General features: G+C 46.3%; 1 protein-coding gene across 3 annotated transcripts in view; it reads left to right on the forward strand.

Moving 5' to 3' along the window:
- Nucleotides 1-23,307, forward strand: part of HMCN1 (hemicentin 1) — a 1,072,092-nt gene that overhangs the window by 829,973 nt on the left and 218,812 nt on the right. For all 3 annotated transcript variants that reach the window (XM_063940215.1, XM_063940214.1, XM_063940213.1), the window contains one exon: nucleotides 3,426-3,596. In XM_063940215.1, the coding sequence (XP_063796285.1) occupies nucleotides 3,426-3,596 (171 nt within the window). The remainder of the gene's footprint in view (nucleotides 1-3,425; nucleotides 3,597-23,307) is intronic.

A 23,307-nucleotide genomic window follows, 5' to 3' on the forward strand; every position in this document is an offset into this window, starting at 1 on the left:
GACAATGCTAGGGAACTCCAGCACTATTGGTGTGAGACCCCTAGAGCCCTCAAGAGGGTCTTCGCCAATAGCAACCCCTAGCTGTTCCCTTAGTGTTTGATATGCACACTGGTACTTAGGGGGCCCCCTGGACTTAAACCTCCAGCAGTAAAGGCTCACACAATAGGCTGGAGACCACAGGACAATGGACTGGGGAGTAACTGAGGATAAGAAAAACACAGGATCATGAAGGGTGAGGTCAGAGTCGGAATCTCAGCCAGGGCAGATATTGCTCTGTGAAGGTGACTAACAGGCACTGAGTAGATGGTATGCAGGCATTGAGCAGATGGAATGCAGGCACAGAGTAAATGATATATCTTGTAAGCTAAGCACAGGTACATAGGGAGGGCAGACAAATGGTTAACATACTAGGCTGGAGGTGCGTGAAGACAGGGCAGGAACAGGACACAGACAGGCAGGAAATCCGGCTGAGTATCCAGCAAGGCTTGCGGACAAGGACCAGTGGCTAATACACAAGGCACAAGCAATAACCTTCACAAGTAGCTGGACTTATTGACTTATAAGACAAGCACTGACCAAAGGGGAAAGCCAGTCTGGGAGTGTTTCGCTTAATTGCAAACTCCAAGAGCTCCACTGACAAGAAGCAGCAACCCTGCTAGGCAACCAGAGATGCTTTAGATGAGCGCCGCCCTGAATCCCTAGGGACAGGCGTGGACTGGTGGTCCTTGCGGCTAGAAGATGCAATGTCTTGGTTGTCAGAAAACAACCAGAAATTGTGAGATCAAGCCGTTCAGCGGCCAAGGATTGTTATTCCTAACTGCGAAGGTACCAGACGAGGCAGTCATCTTAGGCGCACACAATAGGTTACTCTGGGCAGAACAAGTAATGCCTGGCAAAGATGACATATAGTACTCCCCTCCCAATCATGGCATTCAGCCTACTGGATAGTTAGCAGAGAACTTGGAACTATTAATAAAAGAAGCCAAAATTCATTGTGAAGCTTTTTTCTAAAAAATAATTTTAATTTCCCATCTGATAAAAACATCTGCATTTTATTATGCACAAAATAATAAGAGATGAGTCACATAATTTGGAAAAGTGTTAGTATCTCTAGAATGCAGTTATTAAGACGACTTAAAATATATGTGCTATATTCAGGCTGAGAGGAAATGCAGAAAAAAAATAAGACCCAACCAGTATACAGGGAATTTAAAATACATTTCTTAAACGTATGACAAGGCTCTTCTATAATGGAGCGTTTTTTCATAAGGATAAAGCACAATGTAATAAGGATATATATATATCAAGTGCTGTAAAAACAACCTTGAGATTATATATATACAGTAGAGTCATACTGTTTTGAATCTACATAGTTATATATTTATTTTTATTTTCTCAATACACCAGATGCAAATCCTCAATATTAAACTTACTATAAAAGTTTTTTTAAATGAAGTGTCCATGCTACAGTATACAGATAAAAACAAGCGGTTTGAGGAATACTCATGATTGCAGAGATTTTCTCTGAAGAATGACTAGGAAACTAGACTTTATTCAGTTTCATTAGCAGTTTTGCTAAGATTGCAAAACTAATAATGAAAAAAATTGCATGCTGGGGGCCGCCCAGGACAGTGCAAGGTCGCCAGCATACAAATGCCCGGCAGTGATGCCATCGCAATTTAATTGCGATCACATCACTGAATTGGGGATGCCCCCTTGCCTTCGCAGCAGGCGCACCACTTCCATTTTGTTATTCGGAACCATTGCATGTGACGTCATGCAGCTGCCCCGATAATGCTGCAGCCACACCTCCATTTTTGATGAAGTGGCCCCCAGCGCCAAGACGCCTCCCACCCAACACCTGCTGCTGTCAATCATATTGCGGTCACATTCTTCCGCCCGTCGGGATAACGTATGTAACCCATCAGCGATATCACCTGCACTGAGAAAGTGGTGAAGGGGTTTATCATATATATATATATATATATATATACAGTATATATTGAGGTATTCAGTGCTCCCCAGCCGCACTCTCTCTTTCCTGCGCCGCATTCTGAGGTGCTGTCCGTCATCTGCTGGTCCGTCTGGCATCCTGCGCTGTCTGCAGCTGCACTGTGTCTTCATTACTGGTGCTCCCAGGCATGGCAGCCATTGTCAGTCTCCACTGCTCTCTCCGCACTTGCAGTTCCCTCCAGAACCAGTCATGGACGGAGCCATAACAGTTCTGATCATCTGACCGTGCAGAGTCCATTTCACAGTCATGTGATCATCACCACAATCAGCAGCAAGCCAGGGGTATAAATCCTGAATCCCAGCACAGGCAAATCGCCAGTGTTTTGTTGTGTATCAACCTGTTTTGAGCTCTAGACTCTCCTGTTGAATTCAAGACTAGTGCAGTTTCCATCTCAAGCACTCCCTGGCTTCCTGAGCTATCCAATTCAGGTGCTCAGCATTGCAGCATTTCCAGATCCATTGGTACAGCCAATCCCAGTGATCCTGAAGGGCTGCTCATTTCATCATTGCAGCATACCCAGATTCACCGGTGCAGCCAATCTCAGTGATTTTGAAGGGCTGCTCAGTTCATCATTGCAGCATACCCATATTCACCAGTACAGCCAATCCCAGAGATCCTGAAGGGCTGCTCAGTTTATCATTGCAGCATATCAAGATTCACCAGTACAGCCAATCCCGTGATCCTGAAGGGCTGTTCAGTTCATCATTGCAGCATATCCAGATTCACTGGTACAGCCAATCCCAGTGATCCTGAAGGGCTGCTGAGTTCATTATTGCAGCATATCCAGATTCACTGGAACAGTTAATCCTAGTGATCCCGAAGGATTGCTCAGTTCATAATTGCAGCATTTCCAATTCGCTGGTACAGCCTATCCCAGCATTCCTAAAGAGCTGCTCCTGCAATCCATTGCAGCATTACCCAATTCGCTGGAACTGCCTATCCCAGGGTTCCTTTAAAGCTGCTCCTGCAAATCCATTGCAGCATTTCCAGATTCACTAGTTAATCTCACCCTAGTGATTGCGAACCCTTAGTGTTATGAACTTCCCAGCTATTCTAATGCACTGGTATTTCTTCACCCCAGTGTTCCAGTTTCCCATATAGCTGGTACCAACTCAACTCACATGATACAGCATCCAGTCAGGTGTTCCAACTTTTCCAATCTGCCACGTCTATGAATGAGTAGATCCTATATTAAGCCAATTCCATCCTAAGGACCAAAGACAAAACTCAGCAGCTCAACCTAGTCCGGATCCACAAACAACCCTAGCCGTGACATATACATACTATATGTAAAATGACATGCTGCAATATGATCTAATGCTTAACTCAGGAGCAGTCACTCACAGAAATTTAGTTATTTACACTATCTACAGAATAAAGTTTCACTATTTTTTCTTCTTCTTTTGTGTAGTTGATGGGAGTTGGTCAGACTGGAGCCCATGGGAGCAGTGTTCTAAAACATGTTCAAGTGGTAAACGTACAAGAATACGAATGTGTAATGATCCCCCTGCCCAAGAAGGTGGGAAATCATGTGTTGGAAAATCCGTTGATGTTGAAGTTTGCAATTCAAAACCTTGTCCAGGTACAGATATACAGACACCATCTATACATGCCACCTGTTTGCTTTGCTTATTTAACAATTGCTGGTCTTCTTCTTTAGGGACTAATGAAACCCTGCTTCATGTTGTTGTTACTGTGTGTGTGTGTGTGTGTGTGTGTGTGTGTGTGTGTGTGTGTGTGTGTGTGTGTGTGTGTGTGTGTATATACTGTATATATATAAATATATATATCATACTTGCCTACCTAACCCTCTCCATGAGGGAGAAAATGCTCTGTTCCTGGACTTTCCTGGTAATGTATGTGATAAAGCTGATTATCTTTACAGGAATGAAAGTTATACCTTAAACACACCTTAAATACACTTTAAACCTTTAGCCGCTGTGGCCGCTATACTTAATTCACACTACGCACTTTTACGCTATTAGCGTAAAAGGGTTCCGTAGTGTACGGACTTTGCGTACACACGCCGCGCTGATGGTACAAAGTACTCGCAGCACATACACACCCAGAGATACACTTTAAACCTTCACAGTAATGCAATGCAATGCAATGTTATTACACTTTAAACCTTATGCAGCAATGCAGTGTGATGCTATTACACTTTAAACCTTATGCAGCAATGCAGTGTGATGCTATTACACTTTAAACCTTAGCAGGGCAATGAGCACACGACACCAATTGTGATTTTACCGCTGGGTTCCGACACCACAGTGGATTATTTCTGAAAGGGGGTTTACAATACAAATTATACACTACAATACAAGACAATATATAACAGAATAATGGCTACAGGTCAATGTACATACGTGAGAATATTCGCGTGCGCTTCCTGGTCCAGTCCTCCGTAATCAAATAGATAACATTGTGAGTCTTGTGTCTGGCCAGCCTGCAGCAGGCTTTATTTATGCAAGTCTTCCAAAAGCAATACAATGGATACTGTAATCCCTTTGTCCTTGGGCACAGGGATGCACTTTTACAGTACAGGAGAGGTCATAGGTTGATTTGAAAAGGTAGGCGATGTCTTTCTCAACTGCTCTTGTGGGTGGTCTCCTCTGGATTCCCGCCGCATGCATAATATACAGTAAATACAGTTTATATCTATATTCTGCTTCTGCACATAACTATCCGCAGGAACATGCGATCTTCCGCAGACCAACAACGGAATGTTACCCTTAAAATACTCTACAGCTGGATACCAAATATCACCTTATAACCTTAGTCTGTCCCCTCTTATCCTGTAAAGGTGAATCCCTTTGTTCTGCAACCATTTAAACAGCTATAACTTTCTGATGTGGTGCAAGGAGACTATGTGTACATTGTGCACTATTTGGATTAAATATGTAATGTGTTCTAATGGCCCTCCATACGTACACAAACTCTGCCGTAAATACCCATACCACGCGCCGATGCGCAGGACCGCGGGAGCGACCATACGCAAAGTGCGTACATGTGCACGCACTGCAGAACAAGTGCACGCGCAGTGGGCATGTGTGTGCAGTTTGTACGTGATGTGTGTTCTGTAATATTTTTCGACTTTGACATATGTTTGCCATCACCTGTGGTGAGATAGTTAATTGATAAGAAAGGTGTTTCACCACAGGTGATGGCAATCATACATTACCAGGAAAGTTCAGGAACAGAACATTTTCTCCCTCATGTAGACGGTCAGGTAGGCAAGTATGATATAGATATATATATATATATATATATATATATATATATCGTCAAAATGTATAAGTGTGCGCTCATGTGGATCAAATATAATCTGTAGTAAAATATTAAAATATTTTCTTATAATTAAAATATTTTCACATGCATTCCTCACAAACGTGGGTGGCAGCTGATAACAAATTATGGTGATCAGAATGTGTAAAAAATAGAAGTAATCAGCTCCTAATAATACCTAGAAAATGACGGTGGGGACATAGAATGATATTTAGTGAAAAAAATGGGACAAGCACTTATCTCAGATAGGAATCTTCGTTCCTCCGACCAAAATCATCACAGTAATATGCAAAAGAGAAAAAGAAACAACCAATAGTGTGTACCGTTTAAACCTATATGTACTTATAGCATTTTTCTACTTAGGGAGTGTTAATTGGAAATGCTCCCAGAATATCACACTCCACAATAGCGTAGTAGAAAGATAATTTTTCACATTTAATTAAGTACATAAATTAAAATGTATCCACGGTTTAAAACGAGCAGGTATCGCACGTACAAGAAACAAATGATATAGAAGCTTATCTGTCCATAAAAATAGGGTCCAGGATATCTCCCTTCACATTTACTTTAGTACATAAATTAAACCACGGGAGTTACCCTGGACCCTCTTTTGATGGACAGATAAGCTTTTATATCAATTGTTTCTTGTACATGTGATACCTGCTTGTTTTAAACCGTGGTTTAAAAAGGGGTTCTACACTCGTTTTTTATTATATTAAGGAGATGCCAGTATAAATAACTTAGAGGGACCGCGCGCCATTACGGGGGCAGGGCTTCCTGGAGAGCGGGACCAGAAGCTCTGTGGTGCCATTTCCTGCTGCTGCGGCTGCTGTACAGGCTGCATGCGGGCTGCTCTTCCACAGGACCCACTGTATCACCAACAATAACTGGTACCAGGAGGTTATAGTGAAGAGGGGAGCACAGTATCAGCGGTATCACCGCTGTGAGGTAAATTACACATAATATATATACCAGGCAGCACGGCCGTAACTAAGGGGGGGGCTAAGGGGTCACGTGCCCCAGGCGCCGGATTTCATAGGGCGCTGAGAACACTGACGCCGGACGGCTCCCTTACCTAGCTACTCTCCCACCCCCCGCCGCGATCCCCTCAGCTAACTACTCTCTGGCCCCCCGCCGCGATCTCCTGCTGCCGCAATCTCCTCCCGCCGCAGCCGCTGCGTTATGTTAGGGTCCCGCTGCTGATGCAAGGCTCCGACCGTCCGCGCACCCCTCTGCCCAACCGCCTATACGCGCCTCCTACAAACAGCCCCAGCTGCCAGCCTGCCAGAGCCTCCCATACAGAAGGCGGGCATCCGGAGGTTTTGAAGACAGCAGGCTTGTCGCCTTCTTCTTCAGGCAATTCTTCAGGCAAGTGGGCAATGTGAGGGGGAGAACAGGCAGGAGAAGCAGCCTTTTAAGTTAATGCAGCATATGTGTGTATATTTCTATATATATATATATATATATATATATATGTCCCATAAAGAAGGCGGCACTCAGAGACTTTGTAAATACCAAAAGATTTTTTAGTGAACAAACTGCATGGTTACATCAACGTTTCGGGGCATGTAGCCCCTTCATCAGGATCCTGATGAAGGGGCTACATGCCCCGAAACGTTGATGTAACCATGCAGTTTGTTCACTAAAAAATCTTTTGGTATTTACAAAGTCTCTGAGTGCCGCCTTCTTTATGGGACATGGATGGAGGTGAAACCTCATAGGATGGCACCTGAGTCAGAAAGCCCACGGAGGCCTTCCGAGTGCCGGCCACTATATGGGTATTTATATATATATATATATATATATATATATATAAATTATTATACTGTGTTTATGTATAATGTGCATATATATGTATATACATACTGTGAGTTTATACTGTATGTGAGATTTTATATATATATATATATATATATATATATATTATATATATCTATCGTAGAGCATCAGTCCGGCACTCGTGAAAACTAATGTATTAATCACGCCGGTGCCTTCACAGAAACATTCACATAATTCACATACCAGTGCGGCACTCAGCAATCAGAAAACGGAAGCAAACAACCTTGTGATAACAACGTTTCAGTGCTCTTTATTCAGCACTATGTTCAGGATACATTAAACAAACAAAGATACAATCTTACCTTATGTACACTTGCACCCATGTGAAGAGGCCATGGTCGGGCGTCCCGCCGGAAGCCCCGACTCGCGTCCACTCAAAATGACGTCACCCCCTAGGGGGCGATGCCATGCACCATCACCATAGCAACATCTAAACAAAAAATGACATGTATAGCAGCAGCTAATCAAACAATCCCATTAAAGAGACAACATTAGTAGCAATATCATATTACTGATAGAAACATATCATAGAGCATAAAAACACATACTAACAGCATGCAAGGCTGAAGTTTTCATTGAGACCACGGGGACTCAAAACTGATAGGCGGTGGATCCATTGTGCTTCTCTCTGCAGAAGCAGACGGTTCCTATCACCTCCCCTACGTGGTTTAGGCACAAAATCGATCATTCTGTACCGGCGCGATGCTAAACTATGTTTCTGTTCTGCAAAGTGGCGAGCTACTGGGTGATCCAATTTACCTTTCCCTGCCAAAGCTGCTCGAATCGTGGAACGATGCATGGTCATACGTTCCTTGAATGTACATTGTGTCTTTCCAATGTAAGACAATCCGCAAGGGCATAAAATTTGGTAGATTACAAATGAAGACTCACAAGTAAGATGATAATTGATAGTATAATTCTTGCCAGAGTGAGGGTGAGAAAAAGAATCACCCACTAGCATGAAATTGCATGTGGTGCAACCACAGCGGAAACATCCATGTTTTTTATTTGATAGAAAATGAGTGCCAGATGTTTTATCGTATTCAGTAATATCTGTACGCACTAGGAGGTCCCGAAGGTTACGTCCCCTAGTGAAACATGGCATAACATCCATTTAATTGTTGATTAAAAATAGTATAACTACTAACACTAACAAATTACCCTGGGTCCGACATTATAATGTTAGTGCATCTAAGATTAATTCAGCAACTAAAAATAATTGGGACATCCTTAAAACTGATCACTCTCTTCCATTTAACAACATGGATGTTATGCCATGTTTCACTAGGGGACGAAACCTATGGGTTTCGTGGAATAGTGCCTGTTGGTTGGCATGCCGAGGGGCGGGCTATTCACTGTTTGGGGTCCCGGTGTTGGTATAGTGACTGGTGGCCTCCCGACCGCCAGTCACATAACTGCATCCCCTATATATATATTATATATATCTATATATACTGTATAATGTTAATGAGGGGTACTACTATCTAATGTGAATAATGATGCACTACTGTGCGGCGTAGGTTGGATTTTCTCTCATTTTATTTCTTAATTTTGAATGTAATGTTTCTCTTTGTTTCTTTTTTTTGGGTGGGTGGGGAGGTGGGGGGCGCTAAATGACTGCCTTGACCTGGGTGCCGAAAATCCTAGTTTCGTCCCTGCCCGGTAGGGTGCAGCTCTGCCTGAGGAATCGTGTCACTCCATTCAGGGTTGTCTAGAATAAGTGTGCTGTCTCTATAATACTGCACTGTGTTTTTCTCTCTTAACTCTTGTTTGCTACAAAAAGCATGTCTACTAATAAGTCTGTGTGTACTGCATGCATTTACACCTTCCTCACAAGGATCTCTAATGTGTACCCAATGTTCACTACCTTCACAGGGTAGTGATGTGAAGGAACCTGAGTGGATGAATTCCTTTAAAAATGTGATTACAAATATAAATTCAGAGTTAGTCATGGCTAAATAAGAGAGGCAAACCCTTAAACAGTCAATCGACACATTCATGTTAACCAAAATTGACCACAGACAGGCTACTCAGCCCCCTCTGTTGGTCTCTCATAAACGCACTCTCCCACAGATATTGCTGTCTGAATCTGATTCAGAATTAGATGAGGATAAGCTAGGGGCAGACGAGGATAATTCACTGTCCACGGGAGTTGAGGCCCTAATTTTTGCTGTTAGGGAGGTTCTCAATATTCCTGACAAGGTAGCAGAACCTATAGAGGAATTGCATTTTAACATAAAGCCAAATTCCTCTGCAACTTTTGCAACTTTCCCAGTTTCTAAGGAATTAGATTCTCTGGCAAAGGCTGCTTGGTAAAATCCTGACCAAAAATTTGTCACTCCTAAACGGGGACTAAGTTCCTTCCCGTTTCCTAAAGAGGATAGGAAAATCTGGGAAATCTCCCCGACAGTGGATACGTCTGTGTCCAGGCTGTCACGTAAAATTGTACTACCTGTACCTGGGGCCATTTGTCTCAAAGAGTCTGTCGATCGCAAAATGGAGACCACTCTTAAGTCTATTTATTCTGCAGCAGATGTAACCCAACGCCCTACCGTAGAGCCTGTCGATCGCAAAATGGAGACCACTCTTAAGTCTATTTATTCTGCAGCAGATGTAGCCCCAGAGCAATGGTCAAATGGTCTGATATTATTTTATAAGGGTTGCATACACTACCTCAGGAGGAGATAGTTACACTACTTTAACATATCCAAGATGCTGCAAACTTCATGAGTGAGGCTGTTAAGGAACTGTGTATCATTAACGGTCATACCTTGGCTATGGCAGTATCATCTCGCAGAGCCCTGTGGCTGCGATAATGGTCAGCAGATGCTGATTCTAAGAAAGGAGTAGAGAACCTTCCTTTTACAGGTGATGCCTTGTTTGGGGTAGAACTGAACAAGTGGATATCTCAGGCGACTGCAGGTAAATCTGCCATCTGCCTTGCCACCTGCTAGACGTCCCTATATTGGGCCCTCTCTGCAGTCCTTTCGTGTGCCCAGATTTAGAGGCAGAGCCAGAGGTGCCTCCAATGCTGCTAGAGGATCTTGCGGTAAGGCCCGTAAACCAGCAGCTGCTGGAACTTTGGAACAGGCCTCCAGATCCCCTTCCACAAAGCCCTCCGCATAACGGGTGGCCCCAGCAGCAAGGCGATTTTCAGGTAGGTGCTCGCCTTCAACACTTCGCCCACATATGGTCCTGCCGGGATCCTTGGGATTTCGTATCCCAAGGGTACCAGCTGGAATTCCAGGAACTCCCTCCTCTCAGATTCTTCAGGTCGGCCTTGCCAGCTTCACCTATAGCAAGGGTTACCTTGCAAGAGGCAATTCAAAAACTGTTTTCAGCAGGAGTTATTGTTCCAGTAGCTCATCAACTCCACACAAAGGGGTTTTATTCAAGCTTCTTTGTAGTCCCAAAACTGGACGGCTCTGTACGGCCGATCCTGAACCTGAAATCCCTGAACCCTTATCTTCAAGTGTTCTAATTCAGGATGGAATCACTGAGAGCAGTTATAGCAAGTCTGGAGGAGGGGGAGTTCATGGAATCCATGGATGTCAAGGATACATACCTGCATATCCCAATATGGCCACCTCATCAGGCATTCCTAAGGTTCGCTGTACTGGACCAACACTTCCAGTTTCAGGTCTTACCCTTTGGTCTCTCCACAGCCGCAAGGGTATACATGAAATTCATGGCAGAGATGATGCTGCAATTGCATTTGATGGGTGTCAACATAATCCCGTACCTGGACGATCTCCTGATAAAGGCTATGTCCCGGGAACAACTGAGCAGCATCAACTTGACTACTCGTCTGCTTACAGATCACGGATGGGTCCTCAATTTCAAGAAATCTCATCTGGAACCATTGCAGAGAATTCAGTTCCTGGGAATGATCCTGGATACGGTGTCTCAGAAGGTTTACCTTCCATTGGACAAGGCCTAGACAATTCAGTCCATGGTCCGCTTGGTATTAAAACCATGCATGATCTCAATTCATCTTTGCATTCGCTTGCTGGGCAAGATGGTAGCCTCTTACGAGGCGATACAGTACAGCAGGTTTCATGCATGGCCATTCCAACTTGATCTGTTGGACAAATTGTCGGGTTCTCACCCACATGCATCAGACTATAACTCTGTCGCCGAAAGCAAGGATATCCCTACTATGGTGGCTACAAGTCTCCCATCTGGTGGAGGGTCGGAGTTTCAATATCCATTCTTGGACTCTGTTAACAACGGATGCCAGCCTCCAGGGTTGGGGGGCTGTGATCCAGGGGGCGCAGTTCCAGGGGAAATGGTCATGTCAGAAATCTTCACTTTCAATCAACATCCTGGAACTCAGAGCAATTTACAAGGCTCTCCTGCAAGCCTCATACCTCCTTCAGAATCAGGCCATCCAGGTGCAGTCGGACAATGCCACAGCAGTGGCGTACATCAATCGACAGGGAGGAACAAGAAGCAGGGCCGCAATGCGAGAGGTGTCTAGAATACTTCTCTGGGCGGAAGTCAACGCAAGGGTCATCTCAGCCATATACATTCTAGGAGTGGACAACTTGGAAGCGGACTTCCTCAGCAGGCATGACCTCTATCCAGGGGAATGGGGCCTTCACCTTCAGGTGTTTCAACAACTGATTCACCGGTGGGGCTGTCTGCAAATAGACCTGATGGCTTCTCGTCTCAACAAGAAGCTCCATCGTTACTGCTCCAGAACGAAGGATGCACAAGCAATAGCGGTAGATGCTTTGATGACACAATGGACTTACCAGTTTTTGTACCTGTTTCCTCGGCTTCCTCTCATTCCAAGAGTTTTAAAAAGGATCAAAAAGGAAAGAGTTGAGGCAATTCTGATTGCCCAAGATTGCCTCGACGGGCCTGGTATGCGGACCTCCTGACTCGGGAGGAAACCTGGCCTCTGCCGCTATGCAAGGACCTTCTTCAACAAGGACCATTTGTCTATCCAGACTTACAGCGGCTACGTTTAATGGCTTGGAAGTTGAGAGGGAGATTTTAACTAGAAAGGGTCTCCCATCCAAGGTTATTTCCACTATGGTCCAGGCCCCTTAAGTGGTTCCATCCAAATATTACCACCGTATTTGGAAGAAATGTGTTACTTGGTACAAGGGTAGAAAATATTCCCCCGTGAAATTTTGTCTGGCCCGGTTTCTACTGTTCCTGCAAGCAGGTGTGGATAAGGGCCTAATATTAGGCTCCATCAAGGTTCAGATTTCGGCTATCTCCATCTTCATCCCACTCCGTGGGACCTCAATGCGGACTTGACCTTTCTCCAGTAGGACTGATTTGAACGCTTACTTAGGGTAGACTTGAAGTACCTAACGTGGAAGACAGTTATGTTACTGGCCTTAGCTTCTGCTCAACGGTTGTTGGAATTGAGGGCCTTCTCCGATAAGAGCCCATACTTGATATTTCATGAGGATAGGGCGGAGCTCAGAACTCGCCACCACTTTTTGCTAAAGGTTGTGTCGGCCTTTCATGTGAATCAACCAATTGTGGTTCCAGTGTTATCTGACACTTCCATTGCTCCAAAGTCCCTTCCCTAGATGTGGTTAGGGCTTTGAAGGTCTACATCAAAAGGACTGCTCGTCAAAGGAAGTCTGATTCGCTTTTTGTCCTTTATGATGCTACTAAGATTGGTCACCCTGCCTCTAAGCATTTCATTGCTAGGTGGCTCAGGTTGACTATTCAACAAGCCTATACTTCAGCAGCTCTACCACGAGTGTTATTCAGGTCCACTCCACAAGGTCGGTGGGTTCTTCCTGGGCGGCTGCCTGGGGTGTCTCGGCCTTACAGTTGTGCCAGGCAGCTACTTGGTCTGGTTCGAACATGTTTGTAAAGTTCTACAGGTTCGACACCTTGGTCAAGGATGACCTTCAGTTTGGTCAGGCGGTTTTGCAGGGGTCTCAGCACTCCCCCACCTGTTCTGGGAGCTTTGGGACGTCCCCATGGTAATCTTCAATTCCCAGTATCCACTAAGACGTTAGCGAAAAGAAGAATTTAATACCGTCTGGTAATTCCTTTTCTCATAGTCCGTAGTGGATACTGGACGCCCGCCTCAGTGCTTCGTTTTCTGCTTACCTGGCTGTAAGTATTCTTGGTTGGGTTTGCTGTTGCTTTCCCTGTTCCATGTTTGGTTAGCGTTGCTATCCTTCTATAGTTAACATTGCTTTCCTCTGTTTTAGTTAGCTCTGCTTTCTTGTTATTGTGTATGTTGGTTCGTTACCTCACCGGTTTATGTGTTATATCCTTCTCTTACAATATGTCCATCTCCTCGGGCACAGTTTTCCTAGACTAAGTCTGCTAGGAGGGGCATAGAGGGGAGGAGCCAGCACACACTATTAATTTCTTAAAGTGCCGGGCTCCAGTGGACCCAATCTTTACCCCATGGTAATCTTCAATTCCCAGTATCCACTATGGACGACGAGAAAAGGAATTACCGGTAGGTATTAAATTCCCCTTTTTGCCAATACATTTCTTCTATATGTCATTTGATTTCAAACAGTTCAATTGTCTCAATTTAGCAATCTTTGTAAGTAGTAGGAAAAAAGGGACATGCGAGGAACGTCATTGTCACTTATGGGACACTAATTATTTATGTTCATACACTGGCATATTAAGATGTGAATGGACTCTCCTCCAAAGCACAGAGAAGATGTGGGAATAATTGAGTGAGCTCAGTTTGGCTCCTTTTACTGTATATATCATACAAATACAATGGTTACTTTGGAGTCTAGTATGGTCCATCTCAGTGGCGGAACTAGCGAGCGGTGGGCCCATGTGCGACAAAATGCTTTGCCCCCCCCCCCATCTAAGTTCACCGCCTCACCCCTGGAGAGGATCTGGTGAGGGGGACCTGCTCAGGGCCAGAGAAATGGATACCTAGCAACAGTTTTTTTGCATATTACGGCAGACAGCTTCCCATTTATTACACATTACGGCAGACAGCGTCCCATTTTTTACACATTACGGCAGACAGTGTCCCCTTTTTACACATTACGGCACACAGTGTCCCTTTTTTACACATTACAACAGACAGCGTCCCATTTTTACACATTACGGCAGACAGCGTCCCCTTTTTACACATTACGGCAGACAGCTTCCCATTTTTTGCACATTACGGCAGACAGCGTCCCATTTATTACACATTACGGCAGACAGCGTCCCATTTATTACACATTACGGCAGACAGCGTCCCATTTATTATACATTATGGCAGACAGCGTCCCATGTTTTGCACATTACGGCAGACAGCGTCCCATTTATTACACATTACGGCAGACAGCATCCCATTTTTTGCATATTACGGCAGACAGCGTCCCATTTATTATACATTACGGCAGACAGCGTCCCATGTTTTGCACATTACGGCAAACAGGAAAGATAGATAGATAGATAGATAGATAGATAGATAGATAGATAGATAGATAGATAGATAGAATAGGTTTACTTACCGTTTCCGCTGGCTCAGGCTCCTCGTGCAGCTTCTGTTCTGGCAGGGGAGAAGAAGGAGGAGGAGGGGTGGAGGAGGGAGCCGCAGCAGCGCTATGTCATTGGTAGAAGCGCTGCTGCTGCTGGACCTCTCCTTTACCATAGACTGCCCTCCGCCGCTGTGAATGCTGGGATGCGATGCGCATCCCAGCATTCACAGCGGCGGAGGGCAACCTATGGTAAAGGAGAGGGCCAGCAGCAGCAGCGCTTCTACCAATTACACAGCGCTGCTGCGGCTCCCTCCTCCATCCCCCCTTCTCCTCCTCCCCCCCTGTAGCCGGTGCGCGCATCATTTCCTCGGCGGCGGCGGAACACAGCGGCAGCCAGGCGGCATGTAATGAGTCAGTTTGACTCATTACATGCTGTTCTGGCTGCGGGCCCCTTGACAGTTGCGGGCCCCAGTGCAAGGCACTGCCTGCACTGGCGCTAGTTCCGCCTCTGGTCCATCTAGTAATTACCTAGCTTCTGGTTATATGTGGATAATGCCCCCCCCCCCTTTTCTTTTTTTCTTATATGTGGATAATGGTCAGGACATCTCTAGTCAAGATGTACAGTCAGTCCTAGGGAGTGTGGTAGCTAACACTGCATATAAACCAAAATCTGTTTTACCTCCTACCATCCATTGTCTGACAGTGTGGGAAGCAGAGAGGGGATATAAAATGATACACTGGCTCCCAAAGGATGATTTGGGGTACAGAGATTGTAAGGGAATAGGGTTTGTATTGGCTGTCATGGAGCAGACTTCCTGAGGATGAGAACAAGAGTTTTGAGCAGTGCCATTGGCTCCCAGTGAAACCTTCCAGCCAGCGCTGCTGTGTGTGCCTGCTGAAAGCAGGGTCACACACGTCTAGATACCAGACTGGCTGGCAGTGAAAAGAATACTAATGCATACAGTATCTACAGATGTGTCCTCATACACTCAGCATCTATATACCATACGGTATGAGATGCCCTTCATGTCTGAGATGTAACGAGTGGATTAGCATACTGTACTTTTCTTTAGATTTCGCATCTTATGCGCATTGCAATGCACCAAAAAGACACTCATAGTGTACTAGAGACACTACAGTACATGCAACATTAACTGCACAGGAATTGATTTTTACACACGAGCAATGTCGCAGATTCAGATACGGAACTTGGTGTAAGAATGGATCTGGAGCAGGGACCAGCTGCTGGAAAACTGATATTTCTGGTTCTGGGCATAGTAGACACAAGATGCCAGTGTCTACCGAAAGGGGAGAGTCCCAGCTTTTGGAGTATACCCTCAGAAAAACTCTGATACCCCTTTTACACTGCCAGCATATAACAGGGGTTATTGCACATGAGCGTGCATAACCCTTGTTCCTGGTTGGTGTAAAAGGGTCGAGTTGGAATAATCCGGGTCGACTGACCCGGCATTCCAACTCAGGTAGTTTGCAGGGTTGAACGCGGATTCAACCTGGCAAACTGTGCTGTATAAACGGGAGCTGGGTCACATCGATCCTGCTTCCTATTCACAGTGAATGGACAGGCGGCACTTGGAGGTCATGTGATCTCCAAGTGCCGCCCCTGCCGCGTCACCGGCAATGTCACCAACCCGGCAATATTCCGGGTTGGTGACTGCCGTGGGATGGGGTACTGATGCGGGTTGCAGCTAGGTAGCACCCGTGTCAGGCTCCAGGCTGCGACCCGCGGTATTGGTCTAAAAGAGGTATAAGTTAGAACCCAAGATATTTGCTAGGTAGAGCAATTAACAGGCTTGGATGGGGACCACTGCTTTGAAGTCAGATTTCTCTGACGTCCTAGTGGATGCTGGGAACTCCGTAAGGACCATGGGGAATAGCGGCTCCGCAGGAGACTGGGCACAAAAGTAAAGCTTTAGGACTACCTGGTGTGCACTGGCTCCTCCCCCTATGACCCTCCTCCAAGCCTCAGTTAGATTTTTGTGCCCGGCCGAGAAGGGTGCATTCTAGGACTCTCCTGAGTTTCTAAGAAAAAGTTTAGTTTTAGGTTTTTTATTTTCAGTGAGACCTGCTGGCAACAGGCTCACTGCATCGAGGGACTAAGGGGAGAAGAAGCGAACCTGCCTGCTTGTAGCCAGCTTGGGCTTCTTGGCTACTGGACACCATTAGCTCCAGAGGGACCGAACACAGGCCCAGCCTCGGAGTCCGTTCCCAGAGCCGCGCCGCCAGCCCCCTTACAGAGGCAGAAGAGGTCCGGAAAATCGGCGGCAGAAGACATCAGTCTTCACCAAGGTAGCGCACAGCACTGCAGCTGTGCGCCATTGCTCCTCAGGCACACTTCACACTCCGGTCACTGAGGGTGCAGGGCGCTGGGGGGGGCGCCCTGAGCAGCAATAAAAACACCTTGGCTGGCGAAAATACCTCACATATAGCCCCCAGGGCTATATGGATGTATTTTAACCCCTGCCAGAATACAGCAAAAAGCGGGAGAAAAGTCCGCCGAGAAGGGGGCGGAGCCTATCTCCTCAGCACACAGGCGCCATTTTCCCTCACAGCTCCGCTGGAAGGACGTCTCCCTGACTCTCCCCTGCAGTCCTGCACTACAGAAAAGGGTAAAACAAGAGAGGGGGGCACTAATTGGGCGCAGTATTAACATAACAGCAGCTATAAGGGGAAAAACACTTATATAAGGTTATCCCTATATATATATATATATATATATATAGCGCTCTGGTGTGTGCTGGCATACTCTCCCTCTGTCTCCCCAAAGGGCTAGTGGGGTCCTGTCCTCTATCAGAGCATTCCCTGTGTGTGGGCTGTGTGTCGGTACGATTGTGTCGACATGTATGAGGAGGAAAATGATGTGGAGGCGGAGCAATTGCCGGTAATGGTGATGTCACCCCCTAGGGAGTCGACACCTGAGTGGATGAACTTATGGAAGGACTTACGTGATAGTGTCAGCTCTTTACAAAAGACAGTTGATGACATGAGACAGCCGGCTACTCAGCTTGTGCCTGTCCAGGCGTCTCAAAGGCCATCAGGGGCTCTAAAACGCCCGTTACCTCAGATGGCAGATACAGACGCCGACACGGATACTGACTCCAGTATCGACGGTGAAGAGACAAATGTGACTTCCAGTAGGGCCACACGTTACATGATTGAGGCAATGAAAGATGTTTTACACATTTCTGATAGTACAAGTACCACTAAAAAGGGTATTAAGTTTGGTGAGAAAAAACTACCCGTAGTTTTTCCTGCATCTGATGAATTAAATGAAGTGTGTGATATAGCGTGGGTTTCCCTCGATAAAAAACTGATAATTCCTAAAAAGTTATTGGCATCATACCCTTTCCCGCCAGAGGATAGGGCACGTTGGGAAACACCCCCTAGGGTGGATAAAGCGCTCACACGCTTGTCAAAACAAGTGGCACTACCGTCTCCTGATACGGCCGCCCTTAAGGAACCTGCTGACAGAAAGCAGGAGAATATCCTAAAATGTATATACACACATACTGGTGTTATACTGCGACCAGCAATCGCCTCAGCCTGGATGTGCAGTGCTGGGGTGGCTTGGTCGGATTCCCTGACTGACAATATTGATACCCTGGATAGGGATAGTATATTACTGACTATAGAGCATTTAAAAGATGCATTTTTATATATGCGTGGTGCACAGAGGGATATTTGCCGACTGGCATCAAGAGTAAGTTTGCTGTCCATTTCTGCCAGAAGGGGGTTATGGACGCGGCAGTGGTCAGGTGATTCCAAAAGGCATATGGAAGTATTACCTTATAAAGGGGAGGAGTTATTTGAGGTAGGTCTATCAGACCTGGTGGCCACGGCGACTGCTGGGAAATCCACATTTTTACCCCAGGTAGCCTCTCAACATAAGAAGACGCCGTATTATCAGGCGCAGTCCTTTCGGCCCCATAAGGGTAAGAGGGCAAAAGGCTCCTCTTTTCTGCCCCGTGGCAGAGGAAGAGGAAAAAGGCTGCAGCAGACAGCCAGTTCCCAGGAACAGAAGCCCTCTCCCGCTTCTGCCAAGTCCTCAGCATGACGCTGGGGCTTTACAAGCGGACTCGGGTACGGTAGGGGCCCGTCTCAAGAATTTCAGCGCGCAGTGGGCTCACTCACAAGGGGACCCCTGGATCCTTCAGGTGGTATCTCAGGGGTACAAATTGGAATTCGAGACGTCTCCCCCTCGCCGTTTCCTAAAGTCTGCTTTACCGACGTCTCCCTCCGACAGGGAGGCGGTATTGGAAGCCATTCACAAGCTGTATTCCCAGCGGGTGATAATCAAGGTACCCCTCCTGCAACAGGGAAAGGGGTATTATTCCACACTGTTTGTGGTACCGAAGCCGGACGGCTCGGTGAGACCTATTCACTTCACATAAATATTCTGGAGTTGAGAGCCATTTACAATGCTCTAAGCCAAGCAAGACCTCTGCTTCAATGTCTGCCGATACTGATCCAGTCGGACAACATCACGGCAGTCGCCCACGTAAACAGACAGGGCGGCACAATAAGCAGGAGGGCAATGGCAGAAGTTGCAAGGATTCTTCGCTGGGCGGAAAATCATGTGATAGCACTGTCAGCAGTGTTCATTCCGGGAGTGGACAACTGGGAAGCAGACTTCCTCAGCAGGCACGACCTCCACCCGGGAGAGTGGGGACTTCACCCAGAAGTCTTTTTACATGATTGTAAACCGTTGGGAAAAACCAAAGGTGGACATGATGGCGTCCCGCCTCAACAAAAAACTGGACAGGTATTGCGCCAGGTCAAGGGACCCTCAGGCAATAGCTGTGGACGCTCTGGTAACACCGTGGGTGTACCAGTCAGTGTATGTGTTCCCTACTCTGCCTCTCATACCCAAGGTACTGAGAATTATAAGACGGAGAGGAGTGAGAACTATACTCGTGGCTCCGGATTCGCCAAGAAGGACTTGGTACCCGGAACTTCAAGAGATGCTCACAGAGGACCCATGGCCTCTACCTCTAAGAAGGGACCTGCTCCAGCAAGGACCCTGTCTGTTCCAAGACTTACCGCGGCTGCGTTTGACGGCATGGCGGTTGAACGCCGGATCCTGAAAGAGAAAGGCATTCCGGAGGAAGTCATCCCTACCCTGATCAAAGCCAGGAAGGATGTAACCATAAAGCATTATCACCGCATTTGGCGGAAATACGTTGCTTGGTGCGAGGCCAGGAAGGCCCCTACGGAGGAATTTCAACTGGGTCGATTCCTACATTTCCTGCAAACAGGAGTGTCTATGGGCCTCAAATTGGGATCCATAAAGGTTCAGATTTCGGCCCTGTCGATTTTCTTCCAGAAAGAACTGGCTTCAGTGCCTGAAGTTCAGACGTTTGTCAAGGGGGTGCTGCATATACAGCCTCCTTTTGTGCCTCCAGTGGCACCTTGGGATCTCAATGTCGTTTTGGGGTTCCTAAAATCACATTTGTTTGAACCGCTTAAATCTGTGGATTTAAAATATCTCACGTGGAAAGTGGTCATGTTGTTGGCCTTGGCTTCGGCCAGGCGCGTGTCAGAATTGACGGCTTTATCCTGTAAAAGCCCTTACCTGATTTTTCATACGGACAGGGCAGAATTGAGGACTCGTCCTCAATTTCTCCCTAAGGTGGTTTCAGCGTTTCACCTGAACCAGCCTATTGTGGTACCTGCGGCTACTAGGGACTTGGAGGACTCCAAGTTACTGGACGTAGTCAGGGCCCTGAAAATATATGTTTCCAGGACGGCTGGAGTCAGAAAATCTGACTCGCTGTTTATTCTGTATGCACCCAACAAGCTGGGTGCTCCTGCTTCTAAGCAGACTATTGCTCGTTGGATTTGTAGTACAATTCAGCTTGCACATTCTGTGGCAGGCCTGCCACAGCCAAAATCTGTAAAAGCCCATTCCACACGGAAGGTGGGCTCTTCTTGGGCGGCTGCCCGAGGGGTCTCGGCTCTACAACTTTGCCGAGCAGCTACTTGGTCAGGGGCAAATACGTTTGCTAAATTCTAGTATTCTACAAATTTGATACCCTGGCTGAGGAGGACCTGGAGTTCTCTCATTCGGTGCTGCAGAGTCATCCGCACTCTCCCGCCCGTTTGGGAGCTTTGGTATAATCCCCATGGTCCTTACGGAGTTCCCAGCATCCACTAGGACGTCAGAGAAAATAAGAATTTACTTACCGATAATTCTATTTCTCGTAGTCCGTAGTGGATGCTGGGCGCCCATCCCAAGTGCGGATTGTCTGCAATACTTGTACATAGTTATTGTTAACTAATTCGGGTTATTGTTATTGTGAGCCATCTTTCCAGAGGCTCCTCTGTTATCATGCTGTTAACTGGGTTCATATCACAAGTTGTACGGTGTGATTAGTGTGGCTGGTTTGAGTCTTACCCGGGATTCATGAATCCTTCCTTATTGTGTACGCTCGTCCGGGCACAGTATCCTAACTGAGGCTTGGAGGAGGGTCATAGGGGGAGGAGCCAGTGCACACCAGGTAGTCCTAAAGCTTTACTTTTGTGCCCAGTCTCCTGCGGAGCCGCTATTCCCCATGGTCCTTACGGAGTTCCCAGCATCCACTACGGACTACGAGAAATAGAATTATCGGTAAGTAAATTCTTATTATCCCCTGTTCCCCAGGGCCAATTTAAAAAAAATCTGGTACCCCTGGAAAAGGGAGACCATCAGCTCCCTTAAACTCCCGGGGCCCTTGTGCAACTGCCCATTGAGTCCATACGAAAAGACCTTCCCTTACCTCAATGTTATATAATAGTAAAGTTTCCTTTAACCTCTATAGTGCCTGTTTGTGGTAGTGATTAGAAGATTTAAGATTAAGGTTAAGTCCTTGTTGAGATTGGGGGTCATTCCGAGTTGATCGCTCGCTAGCAGTTTTTAGCAGCCATGCAAACACTAAGCCGCCGCCCTCTGGGAGTGTATCTTAGCTTAGCAGAAGTGCGAACGATTGCATCGCAGAACAGCTACAAAAAAAATATTGTGCAGTTTCTGAGTAGCTTCAGACCTACTCAGTGCTTGCGATCACTTCAGACCATTCAGTTCCGGATTTGACGTTACAAACACGCCCTGCGTTCGCCGAGCCACGCCTGCGTTTTTCCTGGCACGCATGCGTTTTTTCGAGCACTCCCTGAAAACAGTCAGTTGACACCCAGATACGCCCAATTCATAGTCAATCACTCTGCGGCGGCCATTGCGACTGAAAAGCTTCGCTAGACCTTGTGTGAAAATACATCGGCCGTTGTGAAAGTATGTCGCGTGTGCGCACTGCGCCGCATACGCATGCACAGAAGTTCCAGTTTTTTACTTAATCGCAGCGCAGCGAACATTTTCAGCTAGCGATCAACTCGGAATGACCCCCCTTGTACAGTGATACTGGTTGGCAAAGATTTAGCCAGATCAACCAGCAAAGTGGTGTTGCAGCAGCAAAATACTGTAGCATCCAAGATGTGTGAACTGTTTTAAGAGCTGGTGAAGATGCTCACTGGTGGCACCACTTATCCTCATATAACTGGAGACACCATTTGCTCATGAAGTTGACACACAGTTAATGAGTGACATGCTTGGTTCAGAAACATATGTGAGAATAGTTTCTGAAAACCAGTGGAACACAAAAATTCTTCACACAACCCATCCATCTTGTCACATATATGGCCTGATTTAGTTCCCAAAGCATTAATAGTAAAAAAAAGCAAAGTACTGTACCCATGTTTGGTACTTTGTATATGCAACAGACCCATACATTGAATGTGCAGTACAGGTCCTGCATCATCGGAAGCAGTATGTTTAGGGGTGAGGAAGGGTTAGCGATGGGTGCCTCCTCACAAAATGGAGGTGTCGTTTTATGGGCGTGCCAAGGTCAGGGTCGTTGTCTATCGACTGGGATTTCCTGGCCTCAGAGACGGAGCTGCGGTGGCAGGTGTCATAATCTCAGGGTTAACCCAGCTAGCCAATAGTATAGCAAATGACCCATTGCTGCATTCTTGGATGCAGAACTGGATCATTCATGAATGCAGGAGGCGTCTACTCATACCAGATACCTCCTGCTGCATTAGCATATCTGAGCATTGCTGATGCTACCAAGTAAGCAGGAGTGATGCTGAATTTAACCACATCTGAGCCACCCCCATAGTGATTATCCCTCTGAGATACTGTACACTTGTCACACTGCATCTGTTACTCGCCTGTTATGTGGAAATGGTACTTGGTTAGAGAGTGCTATTGCAACCAAAAAAAAAACAAAAAGAGTTAACCTGAAATTTTAGGTTTCGATTTAGAGTTGATCCATGAGTCATTGTCACACTGATACCCTGACACTAGAGATGAGCGGGTTCGGTTCCTCGGAATCCGAACCCGCCCGAACTTCAGCTTTTTTTACACGGATCCGAGCGACTCGGATCTTCCCGCCTTGCTCGGTTAACCCGAGCGCGCCCGAACGTCATCATGACGCTGTCGGATTCTCGCGAGGCTCGGATTCTATCGCGAGACTCGGATTCTATATAAGGAGCCGTGCGTCGCCGCCATTTTCACACGTGCATTGAGATTGATAGGGAGAGGACGTGGCTGGCGTCCTCTCCATTTAGATTATAAGAGAGAGAGATTTACTGGAGCTTAGGACTAGGAGGAGTACTGTAGAAGTGTAGAGAGTGCAGAGAGTTTACTAGTGAGTGACCACCAGACAGTGCAGTTTATTTAATATATCCGTTCTCTGC

This window comes from Pseudophryne corroboree, chromosome 9 (assembly GCF_028390025.1).
Source record: "Pseudophryne corroboree isolate aPseCor3 chromosome 9, aPseCor3.hap2, whole genome shotgun sequence".
Lineage (NCBI taxonomy): Eukaryota > Metazoa > Chordata > Amphibia > Anura > Myobatrachidae > Pseudophryne > Pseudophryne corroboree.